This window comes from Malaclemys terrapin, chromosome 8 (genome assembly GCF_027887155.1).
Source record: "Malaclemys terrapin pileata isolate rMalTer1 chromosome 8, rMalTer1.hap1, whole genome shotgun sequence".
Taxonomy (NCBI): domain Eukaryota; kingdom Metazoa; phylum Chordata; order Testudines; family Emydidae; genus Malaclemys; species Malaclemys terrapin.
The window spans coordinates 13,881,191-13,901,058 of NC_071512.1; the positions used below are offsets into that span (position 1 = coordinate 13,881,191).

The 19,868-nt window shown below is 39.0% G+C and overlaps 1 protein-coding gene across 7 annotated transcripts in view; it reads right to left on the reverse strand.

Annotated features, from left to right (window-relative positions):
- Positions 1-2,607: 2,607 nt before the first annotated feature.
- Positions 2,608-19,868, reverse strand: part of RAPGEF6 (Rap guanine nucleotide exchange factor 6) — a 225,085-nt gene continuing 207,824 nt past the window's right edge. For 5 of the 7 annotated variants that reach the window (XM_054038150.1, XM_054038149.1, XM_054038152.1 and 2 more), the window contains 4 exons: positions 15,633-15,861; positions 11,437-11,948; positions 7,872-8,183; positions 2,608-5,880 (listed from right to left, as the gene is read on the reverse strand). In XM_054038150.1, coding sequence (XP_053894125.1) covers positions 5,855-5,880; positions 7,872-8,183; positions 11,437-11,948; positions 15,633-15,861 — 1,079 coding nt within the window. In that variant the 3' untranslated portion in view covers positions 2,608-5,854. The remainder of the gene's footprint in view (positions 5,881-7,871; positions 8,184-11,436; positions 11,949-15,632; positions 15,862-19,868) is intronic. The other 2 variants (XM_054038154.1, XM_054038155.1) reach the window with 1 other exon arrangement.

Sequence of the window (19,868 nt, forward strand, 5' to 3'; positions counted from 1 at the left end):
TGTTTTTTTTGGAGTCCTTATGGACTTCTGTTGTGGGCACAGCCTGCCTGGAATGCTCCCTTGAGTGTGGAGATTAGTCTGTGGCATGGGAGGTGGGGAGATCCCTTCCTGCTTGGGAGAGACAGAGTCCTTTCCCTGGCAGAGTGAGAGTCTGGGGGCAGTCCCTGCTCTGATACTGAGACAAGGCTTCACAGAAGCAGTAAGCCAAAGCCAGGAGCATTTATCTGCAGGCCGAGGGGAAAGGAGTCTGAAGCAGAGCAAAGCTAGAAGTTACCACACAGGAGAAAGGCTGAGATCCCGTTTTATGTGACTTACTCATTGAAGTTGTAAATTAGTTCCTTAAGAGGGCACTTGCTTCTTTTGGGACATGGTGCCTGGGGAACAGGTAAGACTTACCCCTGAGCAGACTGTGTGGGGTCCCTCATTTGCAAAACTAGTGCTCCTGGTTACACTTTCCCATAGCAGCTTTATAGGGGAAATAGGCCCCAACATGCTTGTCTGACCACAAAACCATATGCCCTGGGCGAATGAGGATTGGTTGGAAGCCGACAGGCCACAGCTCGCCCATAGCTGCTCCTGAAAGTTGCTGTACAAGTATAGCACGTCCTGAACCACCTCCGTGGTTGTGAGGGTGGGGCACCTGGTAGTGAGATGCTGTACCAGAGAATCCAGAGGATTAGTGCCTCAGGGCTTCCACTGAGTAGGGGGAGACGGGAGCTCCACTGAGGAGAGGGAGACGGGAGGCTGGAAGGAGGTCACTACTGTGGAAAAAAAAATGCAAATTCAAAGGGGAAAACAAACTTAGGGCTGGTTTACACTAAAGCTGTAAGTCGACCTAAATTATATTACCTCAGTTACACAACCGCACTGTGTTGACGGGAGACGCTCTCCTGCCAACTTATTTTCCGCCTCTCGGGGAGCTGGAGTACAGACATCGACGGGAGAGCACTCTCCCATCGACTTAGCGGGTCTTCACCAGACCTGCTAAATCGACCCCGCTGTATCAGTTGCAGCAGTGCCCATTTAGCCGTAAGTATAGACAAGCCCTTAGTGGGAAAAACTGAACCTAAGTTAACTTGTGTCATAGCTGGAGGCAAAACTTCTAGTGGCCTGATGTGAGCTGCAGGCCCTTGTCCTACAGCCCCCAGCAGCAACATTTTACCACCTCCCAATGCCACAGGGAAGATGCCTGCCCATTTGTGGAAGAGGGGAGAAGTCATGCAGCAGAACAGCAAGGAGCTCTGTGTTTCAGTCTCAGTCTCTCTGCCTGCATACCCAAGGTTAAGCATTTTGTCAAGAAAATCTGACCAACACTGAAGGTGCCAAATTCCTCAATCCCTCCCTCCCCGACCAGGCTCCCATTGCTCTGTCCTATTTTTATTCCTATTTAAAACAGAAACACTCACTTAATTGCTGTTCCTCACCAGGGCTGAAGGTGGTGCCACAGACAACAAAATGCCACTTCTGACTGCACACTTTGCATATCCCTAGGACTGAACTCGGTCTCAGTGGAATCCTCTGCTCGGTTACACACTTTTATGATCAAAGAAGGTCAGCTTAAAAACAATGAATGTATGTAGATTGTTTATTGATTCCAACATATTAGTAGATTGGATAATAAACAGTACTTTTAAACATTCTCTTAACCAAAAATATAACAAATATTTACAATCACTCAGTAAAAATACAAAAAGCATACAGAGGCACTGTCTTTCTAAAAGACATAAGTGTAAGAGGTATCAAAAAATAGGAGACACATTGCTTGTTACGGAATACTTTACAATCACTGACTTGTGCAGTACAATTGCTATTGGAATATCATTACATCTGTGCAGTTTTTGCCAATATGCTCATATATTTAGAATTTTATTAATACCAAGCTAAACTGCATTCCAGGTATATAAAAATAAAGATAAAACAAAAAAGCACAACATAAGCTAAAGCTGAATTGGGAATTCAAGATGGGTTTTTCTCCCCTTTTTTAAATATAATGTATAAAGCTTTTCTAAAGAGAGAGTATCCCTTTTTTCCAATCTGTTTTTCTGAAGGCAGTCGTAAGTACTGTATATCTTTTTTAAAAAACTAATTCTAATATTTATATAAAAGCTTAACATGACATAGATTTGCATTGTTGTCTGCAACCACGTGATCTGAGAGAGAAAGAATGAAGAAAGACTTTTCAGATTTATCTTTTGCAAGAAAATTATTGATAGAAAGCAGAGTCTTTCTGCAAAGGTTGTTTCCTATAGGCTCAATCCTTGGAAGTGCTGGCCAACCTCCATCTCCCATTGACTTCAATGGGCAAGGATGACACTAGGCACATTGCACAATCACGACCTGTAAGAATTAGAAGGAAGCTATGAATCTCACCCTGCAATCATCTCCCACATAAGAAGCCTCACTGGCCCCAATGACTACTCAGTGAGTTTGGATTAGGAGTAAGAAAAGGCCTCATATTCCCACTCTGGTAATGACTGCTGATCATTCAACTCCTCTTATTGTTGACACTTAAAGGAAGCATATCACAAATATTTGAAGGAATTCCCCTTTAGTTTACTGAATTGTATTTATGGGATAGGCAAACTCATATAACAGAAGCTCAGTTGTCTAATTTCATTATGTGGAGGCCAGTTAAGTGAAAGGTTCTATGATTGGTTGGAAGGTTCTTTCCGAATGATTTGGAAGGTTGAGCTTTTAATAGCACAATGAAATATCACAATGCAGGCAAAAAAATCAAATTGGTTTTAATCAAATCAAATCCTTCACTCATCACTTATGAGCAAACAATTAGCGAAAGAGCAAGAAACAAAATGTAAATGGAGGAAGAATATTAGTCGGGACATGAATTGCTCAGCAGAAGTTAGGTCTGTGTAAGAGAAAGAAATCAAAAGGGACAGAGTGCTGTACAGGTAAGTCATCTCACATTTTTTGGTTCCATGAGAAACCACTTACATGAAACAACGTAAAACCCAAATTAAGCAGTCTTAATTCACGATTTTCAAAGCTGAAAAAAGGGATAATGTCTCTTCAAATCCATACAAGACACACTACATTTGGCTATTGTCCCCGATCAATGTGATCAGTTGAATTAAAAAACAAACGAAGTCACAGCAAGGACAAGCAGAGCCAAGCCACACTGTCCAAATCAGAAGAAGCAGAAAAAGTAGCTCATTTATCAATAGTTTATGCATGATTTATTTACACTAGTTGTACTGTCTATTAGGAAAATATGATTAGCAAGACTTTTATTCACTTTAAAAACAATGTCCTGAAAAGTACTGCTGAACAGATTGATGCTGTTGATGTGCAAACACCAAGTTTAAATGGGTAATCAATATCAGATGGCTAGCTTAATGGACCAGATGAGGGCCCCAATCCAGCTCCCATGGGAGTCACTGGGAGTTTTCCCACTGACATCAGTGGAAGCAGTATTAGGCCCTTAGATAGGAAGGAGGTCACCTCAAGAACAAAGACTTAATCCTTTACGTTTGTTCAACAGGCTGAAATAAACTACAAATCAATATCTGAGGTCACTGAAACCTTAGGACTTAATTTATCTGGCACAAAACACATGATTTTCTGATTAAACAGTAAGCCTATTGTGCATGCCGCTTAAAAGCTAACAAACAATTACAGTTTACTGTGGGATTACTAGAATTTGCAATTTATATCCTGCAAGACATCATTTTAAGGATTAAGAAGTTAACATTATATATGCTGAAAGTAAGCATTTTGCCCTAGACCATTTTGACACTTATATTAATCTTGATTCATTAAGGCCTACACAAGTTCATTGTAAACATTAAGGCCTTGACGAAGAAGAAAGTATCCTTTAAGAAATAGCTAATCTGCTTTTCAATATGATTTTTCAGCTATTTACTCAGATGTTCATACCAAAAAATCTAAGATATAGTCAATCAACTAATTATGAATTGGGCAGCCTCTCTTCACATTACTGCTCTCGACTGATTTAGGACTTCAGGATACAAGGACCAATACAGGGTACATTCCAGCCACAGAATAATATTAAATCTGGCACACACATGAACACAAGCAAAAGTTTGATCGAATACATTCTCATGTTTGTCAACATCAGCCCCAAGTAGATATGGGTGATGCACATCAAATGCTTTGGGCTGTTTTTGGTACTTGTGTCATTTTTAGAAAATGCTGCATTTGCCCTACACCAGGAAAAACAAAAAAAGAAAATTTAAAACTCTTCATAACGTAATATATACGTTCTTTGAGGCACCTGTAAAATGACAAACATCTATCTAATCTGTAAACATCCTCATTAAGATTTACAAGTAAAGTGTTAAAACACAGATCCACACATTCATCTCCAATTATATTATTTGATTGGGTTATCCTGTGCTAGAACAAGAAAGAAAATGCAGGTATTTCCAGTTTTACCCCATGTGCTCTGGTTGGCTAAGTAAAGTTAAAGCAAGCAACTTAGCTTACCCTAATTGTACAAAAAGAACATGAATCCTGGCTCCATCCAAGTAAAAACCCCACTGATTACAACTGGGCCAGCATTTCACTCTAAAACTTGAAACATTCTAATCTAATTCATTGGATGAATGTGGTAGGTTTTCAGAATCAGTTATACACTATATTGTACTATATCTCAAATGTTCACTTTCACAAATATTATTCCATAATGGCTTGTGTTGATATTAAATTTGTATTGATTTATTGTATTATGTGCAATGGCCTATGGTTAAAATGCTATATTAATAAACTTTCTACTTACTCCATAATGGCAGTGGTAACAATTTTCCTTTTAAATAATTCCAGTACCTAAAATATTTGAATTTTGGTACAAGTAGAAAAAAAATATAGGATGATCACAGAACCCACAGAGCACTAATTTTCCTTTCTATTGCTAACAATGGATTTACATGCTGCACTATGCAGTGCAACATTTGTTTACCGTCCTACTTGGAAAGTTTTGAACATACCAAATAATTTCACAGGAACTACACCCTCCATGTTTCAAACCTTTAATTTGGGGGAATGCAGGAGAAGAACTCCAGTTATTTTCCCAGCAGGCTGATAGTTAAAGACTTCCACAGATATTTTTTAGGGTTTTCTAGAGCAGGACCAAGAGATGGCAGTGTTTCATTGCTGTATGCACATTAAACTTCCAAATCCTTGATTCCATTTACATTAAGTACACACCCAAAATCCGGGTATTTCTAAATGAGTTAGTAGGCCCATTACCAATGTTTGTTTCAATAGCACAAAGAATATTGACATGTATCTAAGTTAGTACCCATTTTCTTTGTCAGTGTTCACACTAGCCAACCAGAGCACTCCCACTACAAATAAAAGAAAACCCTCCATAAACTCCAAATAAATAAATTACTTTTTCAGATACTGCCGCAGTGTCCCCAATTTTGCTTAAGTATGTAAAATAACATTCTTAATTTTAGAATTATAATGGTCATGTGGAAAATATACATCACAGAAATCTACCAAAGGATTATAAGGTATTATACAGAAGAATGCTTCCAAGTTTCAAGTGGTTCTTGACAATTGGTGGTCCCAATGTACTAAGATTGGTCCTTCCCATCATACTGATTTCAGTCCTCAGGTAGTCTGTACTCCTTGGAAACTGGTATTTATATCACAGGCATAAATAGTTTTCTTAGGCTGTGGTAGCTGACTGTGGTAAAGTGAAGTAAGTTAGAGAGATTTATGATCCAGCCAGGTTCACATTGTCCACGACTGAGGCAAATACAACTTTTGAGGTTAGTAGCAGCAAGTTGTCAGCATTAGCTAACAATCATATAGTTCATATTCCCATGTCCCCTGTGATTTGAAGTGGTTTTCATAGATAGCCCAATGGTTAGACTGCTGATACTTGTTCATCTTCTGTAAAACAAGAAAAACACATTGTAAATTGTTACATCAGACATCTGCCATGAACATACAGTACATTATTCAATATGTTGACCAAGCCCCACCATTTACTGGAGATTGTACTGCCATGCAATGCTTTCAGAATCTAATGACCAGAATGAAATAAATATCCTTATTCAAAAAATTCCTCTACCATCCTACACGTTTCTTAGCCATTTGATGAAGATACATGGAAAAAGATGAAATTGCGTATTCCCAAAATATTACTTTGAATGCACTGGAAAATGCATTTCAGTGACTCCAAACCATACAGAATGGGACGGGGGAGGAGCAAGCAATTTTCTAAAATGATAAAAGTTATCCACTAAAAAGGAAAAATATCTAGAACTGTACAATAAGTTTCATTGCAAAAATTTGGAAGAAAATGTTGCTTGGATAAAAAAATCATTATCTTTTTATCTCATAGCTCATGAGTTGGCATCATGGTATACAAGAGTAATATACACCACAGAATGATCTAATATCATGCAATGCAAAAATAGGATTGCCTTATATCACAAAGGCTTTGACTCTAAATGCATGTTGTTTTTAAGCCAGATGGAAATTCAAGCAAGTCAGTACTATATTCTAATTCAAAAGCTTCAGTTCATTGACAGCGGGGGAAAGGATTGGTAATACTAATGCATAACACATTGGGAGATTGAAAGAATAGCACCGATTCATTAGTATGGAGTGATCTTTTACAAATACAGGAACAGCTTTCTGAAGCATAATACTTTACATATATACCTCTACCTCGATATAACGCTGTCCTTGGGAGCCAAAGAATCTTACCGCGTTATAGGTGAAACCGCGTTATATTGAACTTGCTTTGATCCACCGGACTGTGCAGCCCTCCCTTCTCCCCCTCCCCGGAGCACTGCTTTACCGTGTTATATCCGAATTTGTGTTATATCAGGTCGCATTATATTGAGGTAGCAGTGTATATTGTTGAAAGCAGCAAGGATTGTTTATGGCAGTATTGACAGTCACTTCAAACAAGGATGTAGAAGAATTTAGTTTAAGAAGGCACTGTCAACTCAAGTTTGGCCCAAACAAACTTTTACAAAACCTAAGAGCAACAAAAAAGTTTCCATTAATTTATTTTGTTCCAAAAATGCTTTAAAACATTCTCTTGCAACATTTTCACAAGACAACTGCAATGTAAACCAACCAGAAATGGAAGAAAAACCAAAAGTGGAACAACCTTGTTTCCACTGTCCAGATTGAGAGAAATGCAAAGCAGTGAATCATAATTAGGATTTCAAATATTCTGCAAGAATTAATAACCCAAGATAGTATTTTTTTAAATATAATTTTTAACCTGACAGTGTCCTTTTAAGGCATCAGAATTGATCAAATGAAAGATATAGAATTGAAGGGGAAGATATAGAATCTAGCCCAGGGGTTCTCAAACTTCATTGCTCCGCGACCTCCTTCTGACAACAAAAATTACTACGTGACCCCAGGAGGGGGAACCAAAGCCTGAACCCACCTGAGCCCCACCACCCTGGGTGGGGAGGCCAAAGCTGAAGCCCAAGGGCTTCAGCCCCAAGTGGAGGGCCTGTAACCTGAGCCCCATTGCCCAGGGCTGAAGTCCTTGGGCTTTGGCTTCAGCCCCGGCCCCACAAGTCTAACGCCAGCCCTGGCAACTCCATTAGAACAGGGTCATGACCAACTTTGGGGTCCCGACCCACAGTTTGAGAACCGCTGATCATGAGTATCTTAATTACACTATTGTAAATCTCACACATTTTGATAAAGAACCCATTTAGTGACATGTGCTTTTTAAAACACAAAGGCACACTTAATTTGAACATATACATTTTCTTTAAAAACAGTTTCAATCTCGAAGAATTACTGAGAACAACTCAAGAACATCATTCTGAGGTAACACTTAGCACAGTACTGAGACTTGATTTACATAGCAGTTCATTTAACATCTATCAAGTTAGTTCACATACCATCCTCTTCACTATCTGCGTCAGTCATATCTGCTAGTTTAGGATGGGACGGTTGCCGTTTATGCCATTGAGGCATCTTCGATGAAATACAGGCCACTGGTTCACTACTGAGAGAAGCTGATGAAAGTCTAGAGAGGTCACTATGTTGCATCTTTGACCTCAGCACTGCCACACTATAGTCTGGAGGCTTTAAGTGTGGGTGATGGGGTGATCCTTCCTTTATGTCCGCTAAAGAAATCCCCATATATCCTGGAGGGGTGGGCGGAGGCTCCCTATACCTATCGTCCTTCTTAGGTGAGGTGACACAGTACACTGGTACAAGAAATAAGCAATGGAAATGTTAATGAAGAAAACAAAGGAAACAAAACATTAAAAAAAAACTGAAGTGTTACAATGACAAAACAGAAACTGGTAACAAAAGGCAAATGCAGAAACACTGGTTATAACAGCAGCAGCAGATTTTTATGCTTTTAACTTACACTTTATACTTATTTTGAAAAGTCAGTAATAGCAAAATGACTGAACTCATATGGTGAAAAGTCAATTGAAGTTCAATTGAACTATGGTCTCACGTTATTCAAATGCATTGAAATACTCTGATTACAATTACAGTAGTTATAATACTCTGCACTTCTATAGCAACATCCATCACAGGATTTCACAGCGCTCTACAAATATTAAAGTAATTATCCTTGCAGTAATCCTGGGAGGTAAATATTCTTCACCTCCATTCTTCAGGTTTGGAAACTGAAATACAAGAGAGGTTAACTGACTTGCCCAGGGTCACAATTAGTTTGTGGTGGAGTCAGGCATAGGAACCAGACCTCTTGACTTCCAGCCCTGTTCATGAACCAAAAGAGAAGTTCTTTAAACAACTGACTTTATTGTAACAAGATTCTACTACACTTGCTGATATGCAGTATGATACTAGTACATATTCTACGCTTATCTATGCTGCAGGAAGAAATCAAAAGCTCTGTATGAAGCTCTCATTAAGAGACAGATTGTACATAATATTTTTGGCTTCACAAACATCCCATGGAAACAAGTTCCACAGGCTGACTGTGCATTCTGTGAAGAAGTACAGTAATTCTTTTTGTTTGTTTTAAACCTGCTGCCTATTAATTTCATTGGGTGACCCCTAGTTTTTGTGAAGTATGTCGACTAACTCAAGGGTTATAAATAAAATGGCTCTTATCTTTCAAGAAAACAGTATCAAACATGTCTTAAAATTTTACTTGAAAAAGATCAGTGAAAGTGCTATTCGCACAGCCATGTGTGGGAATCAGGGACCAATTCATGAATTTCAAGAGGAAAGAGGATGTCTTAGATGCAGCAAACATCTCCTGCAGCAAATGGTCTTCAAGCACCTCAAGAGAAATGCCACCAACAGGAAGTCCCAACCAGCCATCCTCACTTACGTGAATGGTGGCTATTAAACAGATAAAAAGGAAAGTGAATATCCCTACAGCAAGTGAAAGGTGTTAACATCCCCCTCATTTAAGGGGGAAAAAGTACAAACTATCGGATAATCTGGCATGTTTTACTCAGGTATTTGTAAAGCGCTCTGAAGAAGAAACATTTGAATGCAAAATATTATTACTGTTACTTTAATTTTCTTATTATATTCCCAAAGGTGCCTCTATCTACTAATATTGACTGCGAGAGAGTGCCATCCACTGGTAGAGTTGGATGTAGCACCAATACTAGCATCCATACCATTACATCTCCATTATTCTTGTAACTTCTCACAATATAAATCACTTAGAAACTGGGACACTAAGATCCCACGTAAGAAAAGGTTCAATACCCCCACTCCCATTCTGCATATAAAACAATCCGATTAATGAGCATTTTAAAAGCGCATGAGTTCCTTGTGTGAAAAGTGTGTTCAGACTGATTGTTTAATAGCTTTTCATGAGAAATTAAGTGCGAGTTCTACTGAATCGATCCTTTGCCTTAAGAGACTCCCTTATTCTGTCTTGTTCCCACTGAGATCTTCTCTTCTTTCAAAAGTGTCATCTCTGAAACCATCTTCCCACCCCAGAACAGACTAAACAAATGGTGAACTAAAACTAGAATATCTTGGATGTGATGTATATAATGAAGTGTGGATGAAGGGTTTGCAAAATTCAACATCTACTTGTGACCCAAGATCCACATCCACCTATTTTTCCTCTTCACTGAATAGGATGCAGTGCGTGTTCTGTTGAACTATGTTGCTGAATGCTTCTTAACAAAGAATACATACAGTTCAGCAACATGGCTGCATGCAAAGAAAAGTGTGCGATGTGGGACATAAACAGAATTGGAAACAAGAGAGAAAGGAGTAAGAGATAGGGTGACCAGATGTCCCGATTTTATAGGGACAGTCCCGATTTTTGGGTCTTTTTCTTATATAGATTCCTATTACCCCCCACCCCCGTCCCGATTTTTCACATTTGCTGTCTGGTCACCCTAGTAAGAGATAAACAAGACTGCATTGAGTGACTCACATGCCAGAATGTCAGAGCTGATGAAGAGTGAACTAGTAGTTAGGATATGTTACTAGGCTAGGACAGGGTGTGTATGCATGTGCTGGAAGGAAATGCATACAAAGTAAATTGGAGGGGGTTGCGAAAACTCTCTTAGAAAAGCTCACTTTTTCCATAGAGCCAGAAAAAGAGAAGGCCTCCACCCTACATGTGACCTAAGGATAAGTCTGCTCAGGCAATTACCCTATGATGATAAAGTAAGTCCCTCCAGCAAACTGCTCAGGAATTAAATTGGGTTTCAGTTTCACTCCCTAACTTCAGCAATTTTTTAGAAAGTTTTACTTGATGTTTAATCTTGTTTGCTACCAACTCCTTTAGTCTTGGTTGTTTGGCAACCCTACTCACTAAGTCACTGAAAGGGCATGTGCACATTAATAAAATATGCCTTTGGAAGGCATATTTTATGTGAAGAGAAAGTGTGCTTTTCTCCAGTAGTATGCAAACGTCAGTTGGCTAAGCAATCTAACAGCAGGCAGTGCAACGTGATGCTATGAAGGGAATCGCTTCGCATCTGGGCTCCCTGTGACAGGAGTGTTATGGACACAGTGTGCTCAGTCTCTTTGCATCACTAGTCAACCTCCTCCCTTACTGGTTGCTGGAAGGACATGCCCACGGGAGGCATGTCCAGACCTCCTTGCCAGAGGAAAATGTGCAGCAATAAGCGTTGTGTGGGATAGAAGCAAAAGAGGGGGGTTAAAAAAAGGTGATCCCAAAGGAGTTTCAAGAAATAAAGGAACACTGAGAGCATATGCAGAAATGCCTGACACTTCCCTGAACGTGGGCCTCCTGCATTTCCATAAGGCTGTAAGGAAGCATGTTGCTTTATTCTTTTAATTTTTGTAGTTCAAAAAAAAAAAAAAAAAGTTGGTTTGAAAACACATTGTCTGGGTACTACTATGATTAAAACCACATGTAAAACTGGATTTAATATGCAACCCAGCCCCCAGATCTGCTGATGTAATTTCTTAACAACTTAATATTAAAATGCAAAACAGATGTGGAAGCTTCCATAGGTTTTTGGCTTGGCTTACCTATCAGGCCTTTTTCTGTACTTGAAGTAACAGTTTTATAATTTGCATCAGTGGCTGGCTTAGAGTCCAAAACCTCAGTCTGCTCCGCTGTGGAGTGCTCAAGCCCTCTCCGTTTAATTGTCCCATAGTTTGTTTCATACGTGTCTGACAGGGAGCTTGAGGAGGCCCAGCTTTGTCGAGATTGATCATGTTCCGTGCTGGCTTTTGACTGTCGGTTATTTTTGGAAAAGGCTTCAGAATACAAATGAGTCTCTTCAGAGCAACAGTTTGTGGGTTCTACTTCAGCAATGGGTCCATCTAGATGAGTGTGGCGGTAAGAATTCAAGAGATCCCAACTTTTCTGGTTTTGGATATTCTGAAAGTTATCATGAGAACTACTTGAACATGAAGTCCAGCTTCCACGGCCACTGTCTGCAGCTTCTATTGTGATATGCTCATGGGAGATCTCCTCATTGCTCATGGAAGATGTGACAGCCATCCCTCTGATTATAGCAGGTCTAGTTAGTGACCAACTAAATTTGAAGACAAAATAAATTAGAAATATAAAACACAGGTTTGTAGAGAAATAACTAGGACTGTCAAGCAATTAAAAAAATTGTGCGATTAAACGCACTGTTAAACAAAAAATACCATGTATTTAAATATTTTTGGATGTATTCTACATTTTCAAATATATTGATTTCAATTACAACACAGAATAAAAGTGTACCGTACTCAATTTATATTTATTTTATAAGTATTTGCACTGTAAAAAACAAAAGAAACAGTATTTTTCAATTCACCTAATACAAGTACTATAGTAGTGCAATCTCTTTATCATGAAGGTTGAACTTGCAAATGTAGAATTATGTACAAAAAATGCATTCAAAAATAAAACAAGGTAAAATTTTAGAGCCTGCAAGTCCACTCAGTCCTACTTCTTGTTCAGCCAATTGCTCAGACAAACAAGTTTGTTTACATTTGCAGGAGATAATGCTGCCTGCTTCTTGTTTACAATGTCACCTGAAAATGAGAACAGGCGTTCGCATGGCACTCTTGTAGCCGGCGTCTCAAGATATTTACGTGCCAGATGCGCTAAAGATTCATATGTCTCTTCATGCTTCAACCACCATTCCAGGGACATGCATCCATGCTGATGACGGGTTCTGCTCAACAACAACCCAAAGCAGTGCGGACTGACGCATGTTCATTTTCATTATCTGAGTCACATGCCACCATCTGGTGGAATCTCCATCCTTAGAGGTTTTTAAGGCCCGGCATGACAAAGCCTTGGCTGGGATGATTTAGTTGGTGTTGGTCCTGCTTTGAGCAGGGGATTGGACTAGATGACCTCCTGAGGTCTCTTCCAAACCTAATATTCTATTATTCTAGTCTATGATTCAAATAGAAGATTGTTTTCTTTTTTGGTGGTTCAGAGTCTGGAGTCTCCACACCGGAGTGTTACTCTTTTAAGACTTCCGAAAGCATGTCCACACCTTGTCTCTCTCAGATTTTGGAAGGCACTTCAGATTCTTAAACCTTGGGTTGAGTGCTGTAGCTATCTTTAGAAATCTCACATTGGTACCTTCTTTGCGTTCTGTCAAATCTGCAGTGAAAGTGTTCTTAAAATGAACATGTGCTGGGTCATCATCCGAGACTGCTATAACATGAAATATATGGTAGAATGCAGGTAAAACAGAGCAGGGGATATACAATTCTCCCCTAAGCAGTTCAGTCACAAATTTAATTAATGGATTATTTTTGTAACGAGCGTCATCAGCATTCCTCTGGAATGGTGGCCGAAGCATGAGGGGGCATACGAATGTTTAGTATATCTGACATGTACATGACTTGTAATGTAGGCTACAAAAGTGCCATGCAAATGTATGGTTTCACTTTCTGGTGACATTGTAAATATGAAGAGGGCAGCATTATCTCCTGTAAATGTAAACAAACTTGTTTGTCTTAGCGATTGGCTGAATAAGAAGTAGGACTGAGTGGACTTGTAGGCTTTAAAGTTTTAGAGTGTTGTGTTTTTGAGTGCAGTTATATAACAAAAAAAATCTACATTTGTAAGTTACACTTTCATGACAAAGATTGCACTACTGTACTTGTATGACGTGAATTGAAAAATAAAATTTCTTTTCTCATTTTTAGTGCAAATATTTGTCATAAAAAATACATTTTGTATTCTGTGTTGTAACTGAAAGCAATATATATGAAAATGTAAAAAAAATCCAAAATATTTTATAAATTTCACTTAGTCTATGTGTTATTTTAACAAAATAAATCATGCTTTGTTTTGAAGAAGCTGTTTCTGTATCACTGCAAACATATGTTATGTGCTCCCAGCCTACTGGGCCTGTGACATAACATGGCTGGAAAGCAGGAGTGTACCTTGGAGACCCAGTTGGAGCGTGGTTGGATTTCACCCTAAAAAGAAGTGGAGGCATAAGCCTTCTACTTGAAAGGAGAGCACTCCGGGCTGCAAAAGGGCCTCAGGGGCAGCCTACTCAGGGACTGTGACAAAGTGGCTTAGGCATTTGTAGAGAGGATTTTAAATGGCAGAAATACTAAGATTCAAAAGGAAGCTACTTAGCACTTATTTATAATGAGAAATTGTATTAATGCTGTCAGTGCACAATTAAGCTTGGTTTTATATAGATCCAGAATACAGAAAGGATGATTGCTAATCACCATTCAAAACTTCTCTGAGCAGCTCTGGATTGTGCTATAAATGAGTATCAAGGATAATATATAAAATTCATCATTAACATGTACAGTATATTGACACGTTATGGAATCTAGGAACACGTCAGAATCACGTTAGAAGCATTTTTTATTCCCTTGCCTTTCTATCTTTTGAACTCTTCTATCAAAAAATATTTCTTTCACAAAAAAATTATGGAAACTAAAACATAGCAATAATACAGAGTTGGAAGGATTTGATTTTAAACTATAAAACACAAGAAAATACCAAGTTCAGGCTGCAATACTATCCTTAATGCAACAGTATGCGTTCTGAAAAACTGTGATTTTATGTGGTGCAGTACCCTGCCACATTGGGGTATTTAATTAACTATTCTATGTCTGTGGTAAATAAATGTCAGCATCTCTGACGAAACTGGAAGGTGCTGTACTTTTTGGAAAAGAATTATTTTAGTTTATAAAATGTGTCTTTAAATAGGCCTACTATTTCCAATTTTATCACACTGGAAAAACTGGGATTGGTAAATATTCAGAAGTTATATTATCTTAGCAATGCTCTCCCCCCCCCCCCCCCAATAGTCTCATTGATAAGGAGAAAGCACTACAAAATACTGATTATTCTTTCTCGCATTATTGTTGGGTTTCACGGCTACACAAGTAGACACAGCTCCTCATAGTATTCAACAATGAAAAGTGTGTGTTTTTTCATAAGAAAAATTCATTCACTTCTCCCCACGGGCAGATCTTTGCCAGTGTGGCATATCAAGCATTACTATGACTCCTTAAAAACTGACCACTATCTCAGCCCAGGTATTTGATATTTCAAATGTAAAGAGAATCTCTCTCCCTGAATAAAATACATTGTGGTTGAAAAGTCAGCATTTGATCTCAAGAGATACTGAGCCCCTTGATTTCAATAGAAGTTGTCACAGGATCAAGCCCAACATTTTTAGATATATGTGGCATCTTTGAATGAGCTACTGGTGGCAGCCATCTTACCAAGAAGGCAACAAAATGTCTGGTATGGGAACCTTTGGAGGCAAAAGATGAGCAACTAGTTTCTAATCAGCCTCAACAATCATAAAAACAACTTACAACATGTTTGGGTTACATATTAAACATTAAAGTACTGATGTGACTGATATTACTGATTGCCAGCGATAACTGCCAGAAATGCTCTTCTCATTCAGCTGCCTTCCTCAGCACTGTACAGGAGGGAATTTGTTAAATATCCTTCAAGCTCGCAGTGTATTTGCATTTTCCTGCAAGAGACATTTATCCAAAACCTGCTGATGCAGAGAAGCTCTTGTCTGTCTAAATTATACTGCAAACTCCTTGTGCGAAAAAAAATGTCTTCCCCTACGTTTTAAAGCAGCTAGCACACTGATTGCTGTCAACAAGTTAATAATAATAATTACAGCATGACCCTTAACTGCGTCTTGACTAAAGTGTTTTGCTCCTTTTCCTTACGTCAGTCAGCCAAGTACCACAGCACAAACACTTCTCACCCAGTGCTAGGCTGACTATACTCAGCCGATGGTTGAGGAACTTCTTTTCTTTCTGCGGCTCCTGCTGAATCCATCACAATAAGAGACTGAGGCAAACATCTCTCATCCTGTAGGGCTGCAGACATTGAGTCGGCAGAGCAGTTACTCACGATGCTGGACCGTGATGAGATCTCACTGTGGCTGGAGTCTGAGAAGTTATCAGATTTAGTGGATGGTATGAGGGCATAGCCTGAATGAGATAAGACATGCAGGAAATAGGAAAAAACATCAAAAAGAGAAGATGAAGTCTATTTATTCACCACCACATTAAAGCACTAAAAGTATTTCAATGAGGCTATTCAGAAAGATCCTTCTCCTGCATGCCTATTTCTCTGTAGATTTTATGCCACTACCCTTCATAACAGGAATCAGGATTTGTCAGTACAACGTGCTAATACCAAAATCAGCTGGTACTTACAGCCAAGACCCACTTAAACCAAGAGGTTAACTTAACATTATATATAATTAGCAATGGCAGCAAATTGCCCCATGAATACCAGGTTGGTGTGCCAAGTTAGTTCAATGCTACAACCACTCAGCCACAAGTATAAAACAACCTTAGCTAGTGAAACAATGCATTTCCCCCAATCTTCCTGTACCACCTATTATGCGTGAAATTCAACAGAAAATGGGGGGTGTCTCCACTGCAAGCAAAGGCATGTCTGTAGCACAGCTTTAATCTAGGCAATAATAGTAGTTTAGATATAAGATCACGGTTCGCAAAACACCAGATGTGGTGGCAGGCTTCAGAACGGGCTAGCAATCAGAGTACATGTTAAATTACAGCTAGCACAGGTATGCCTACCCATTAGAAATCATGCCCCCACTTGCAAGTGTAGACATGTGGTGTAATGAGGGTATGCTGATCATTGCCAAAATTTACAAACACTGAAGGATAAGACATATGCACCATCTCACTTTTCTTATTTACCCCATTATGAATCAGGAAACAAGTGGGCAGCTCACAAGTATGGGAGGTAGACATTTTAAAGCAGCTGGACCTGCACTGTGTAACGCACTCCCACAGTAAGCTCACCACTTACAGAACAAAATGTACAACTTATTTTTTTCTACTTGGACCACACTCAACATGTTCTTTTCTCTCTCTCTGTCTCACACATACATAAACAATACAACCCCTATAAACCAACCACGTCTTTTCTTCTACAGCCTAGGAGGGAAAAGAAGAGATTAATAGCTCTGGGGGAGATTTTGTTAAGGTTTTCACCTCCCCCACACCCACCCCGTATGTCTATTCTGTCAACTTCTTGTATCCTGTTGGGACACCTAAACTGCCAGCTCTCTGCAGCAGGGACTGTCCTCTGTTATTTGTCTGTGCAGCACCTAGAACAATGATGCCCTGATCCTTGATTTGGGTTTCTAGATGCTACTCTAATACAAACAAATTTAAAGAATAGTAACTAAAGTAAATGTAATCAGAAATCGTTATATTTCTTTTCCAGCTAATTTTCTTATGTTTGTTGTTTGTAGATTTTAATTCTACCTCAGGCCTTGACAAGTTAGGAGGAATATTCACAGCTGCATTCAGTGCAGGAATCTAATTCACTACCCACTCTGCACTGCTGCAGAAACCAAGCGGCAACATGGAAGGCTGTCAAGTTAGAAAAATCCCATATGACTTAAGGAGCACCAAATTGTTCTTTTCAAGAGGCAACAGAACACTCCTTTCCTGTCAAATGTGATTGGACTTCAAACAAGTTTAAACCTAATCTTTCACCTCTTATCACTGGCAATCCTGACTCTGGATGCTATGTGAAAAATATAAATACAAAAACCTGTGTCAAGCAGCTAAGATTCTGCCTTGTATTTTAATACAAGGGTTGCTACAGTTACAAATGTTTTTTCATGTGATTTTATACAGTAACTGAAAGTCAGCTCTACCAGTTCAGTGCCAGAGTACTGTTATGCCATGTGTGAAATATGGGTTAAAAAATTATCCTGATCTTGGAGCACAGAGACAAGGCACTTTGTTCCTGAAGACCTGTATTTGTGGGTCCCTATTGAATCAACTAGTCTCATAAAAGAGTTTCCTGATAGTTTTAGGTGAGAGGATGTTCATGTTAATGACACTGTCAACCACAGACAGAGGGCACCGGTATAAGAGCTTAAAAAGCGCAGCCATCAGAATGATTGCACATTTATGTCTGTGGTCTCCTCCATGGCAGATATTTTTTAAGTGCTTAAATATGCTGAGGCTAGTTTATGGGATACATAACAATATTCATCCCTAAATAGCATAGTCCAAGATATGGTAAGAGTTGCACAAATCACCTGTAACAGCTAGATTTCAAATTAGAGCTCCTTTTTTGTTTTTAAATTTAACACACATCACCCTTTCAAAAACAGCTCAGGGAATATATCAATTTTAGGTGAACGGGCTCTTTTAGCTTCCTAACTCTGGTGAAAACAGGGGTAAATGGACATATAAATACTTAATTTTTTACTCTAAAGCTAATTTTCAGTTTAAGTTAGTGGTCCTCAAGTGCAAGTTGAACCTCATCGGTGTGTCATGGGAGCCCCTTAACATTTTTGACAATCAATGCTGGAAGCTGGAGTGTAGCCTAACGCTTCTCCATGGAAGTGCTTACCAAAAGTGCGGAGAGTAAAATGACTGGGATGGTGAGTGTTTCAATCACAGCAGGCACTACAGCTGAACTAGCATAGTGAAGGACTGCTAGTAATTCTGTATCGTTATCTGCCAGCCTGAACTGGAGTAGAAAGGGAAAATACAGAGAAAGATTCAAAGGGGGAGGGGGGGGGAGAGAAGAGGGATGGATTGAGACAAATTAGGAGGAGGAAGAGGAAAGACAATAGAGTGGTCCACATCATTCCTCCCTAGCTTTGGTAACATGTATAATTTTTGCACTGAGGTTTATGTGGGCTACCAAAATTAACAGATGGACTACCAAAAGGTGTCTATTGTCATGTTACAAAATTGTCATTTCTAGTAAATTTGTCTGGGATTGCGCTATAGCGCTAGACTCATTGAATCAGATTCAGACCTGAAGTCAATTACACCAGCTTTCATTAGGCTCCTGTTTGCTTCCTTTATGGTAGGTACATCTCAAACAGAAAGTTTGAACACTACTATGAAATACACAGAGGTTTCTTTTTCACTCCGACCAATTTTGCTGTGTTAGGTACACTGTAAAATTCAAACAAACTGAATACTCTCCCTCGAGCTGGTGTTTTGTTTTTGAAAACAAGTGACAGAAAAGTCCATTACCTACCAAACAAGGACCCTGCATGCCTAGACTTTAGTTATATACGTGCTATGGGTACTTGCCTGGCATTTCATGACTGACACATTGTTCTTTCAGATATGCATGAGCAAAAATAAAAAATGGTACTGAAAGTACAGGATGTCAAAACAAACGTTGGTTCTGAGTGGAACTATTTCTAATACATCAGCTCAGTTACCTTACATCGTAACCAACATACTCTGAAATCTATTTAAAATGAAGTAACATATTTTGCAAGCTTATTATGGTTTTGCTAGCAGCTGATATCTTGGTACTAGTGATAGCAGTTTTACTGGTTGGCCTCCTGCAGCTTTTCTGTGCTTTCCCTCTGAGTACAGAACAGAATGCATTTTCAATAGCATATCATTTGCAATGTCTGTTACAGTTAAATTGCTCTCTCGTTCTGAACTGAAACTCTGTTAAAAGAAAATTATGGCAATTGGTTTTCTGATCCCTCTGAGCTCTTTTTCATAATAAATTATAAGCTGTCAATGGAAATTTGGCTGGATCGCTGAAGTTTTTGTTTATATTAATAATTGGGTTGATGTGGTCTAAGAGTTGATTTGCAGAAAATAGTGGCGTCTTGTAGTGAGTCAGGTCAGGTCTTGTTTTTCTGTCCAACTATGATAGTCTTTTTTTGGAATTAAAATAGAGGTAAATCAGAAATAAAATTAACTAATGAGCAGGTCTCTCTCAAATCTGCTTTCTTTAACATTTTGTTTAAGATAACAGTCTCCCCTACCATTTGTGGGTCATTCTTTGATTGAGGGAAGCATGCCTTAGACTAAGGCTTCTACCTCCTTTTAATATTTAGATTTTCATCCTTCTTTAGGGTTCCTACAGAGTGACTGGACAAGGTCCACTCTATTTCAAGCTAGACTTGAGCAGTCTCTCCTGCCTGCACTGAGACAGATAATGCTTACTAAGTATTAGA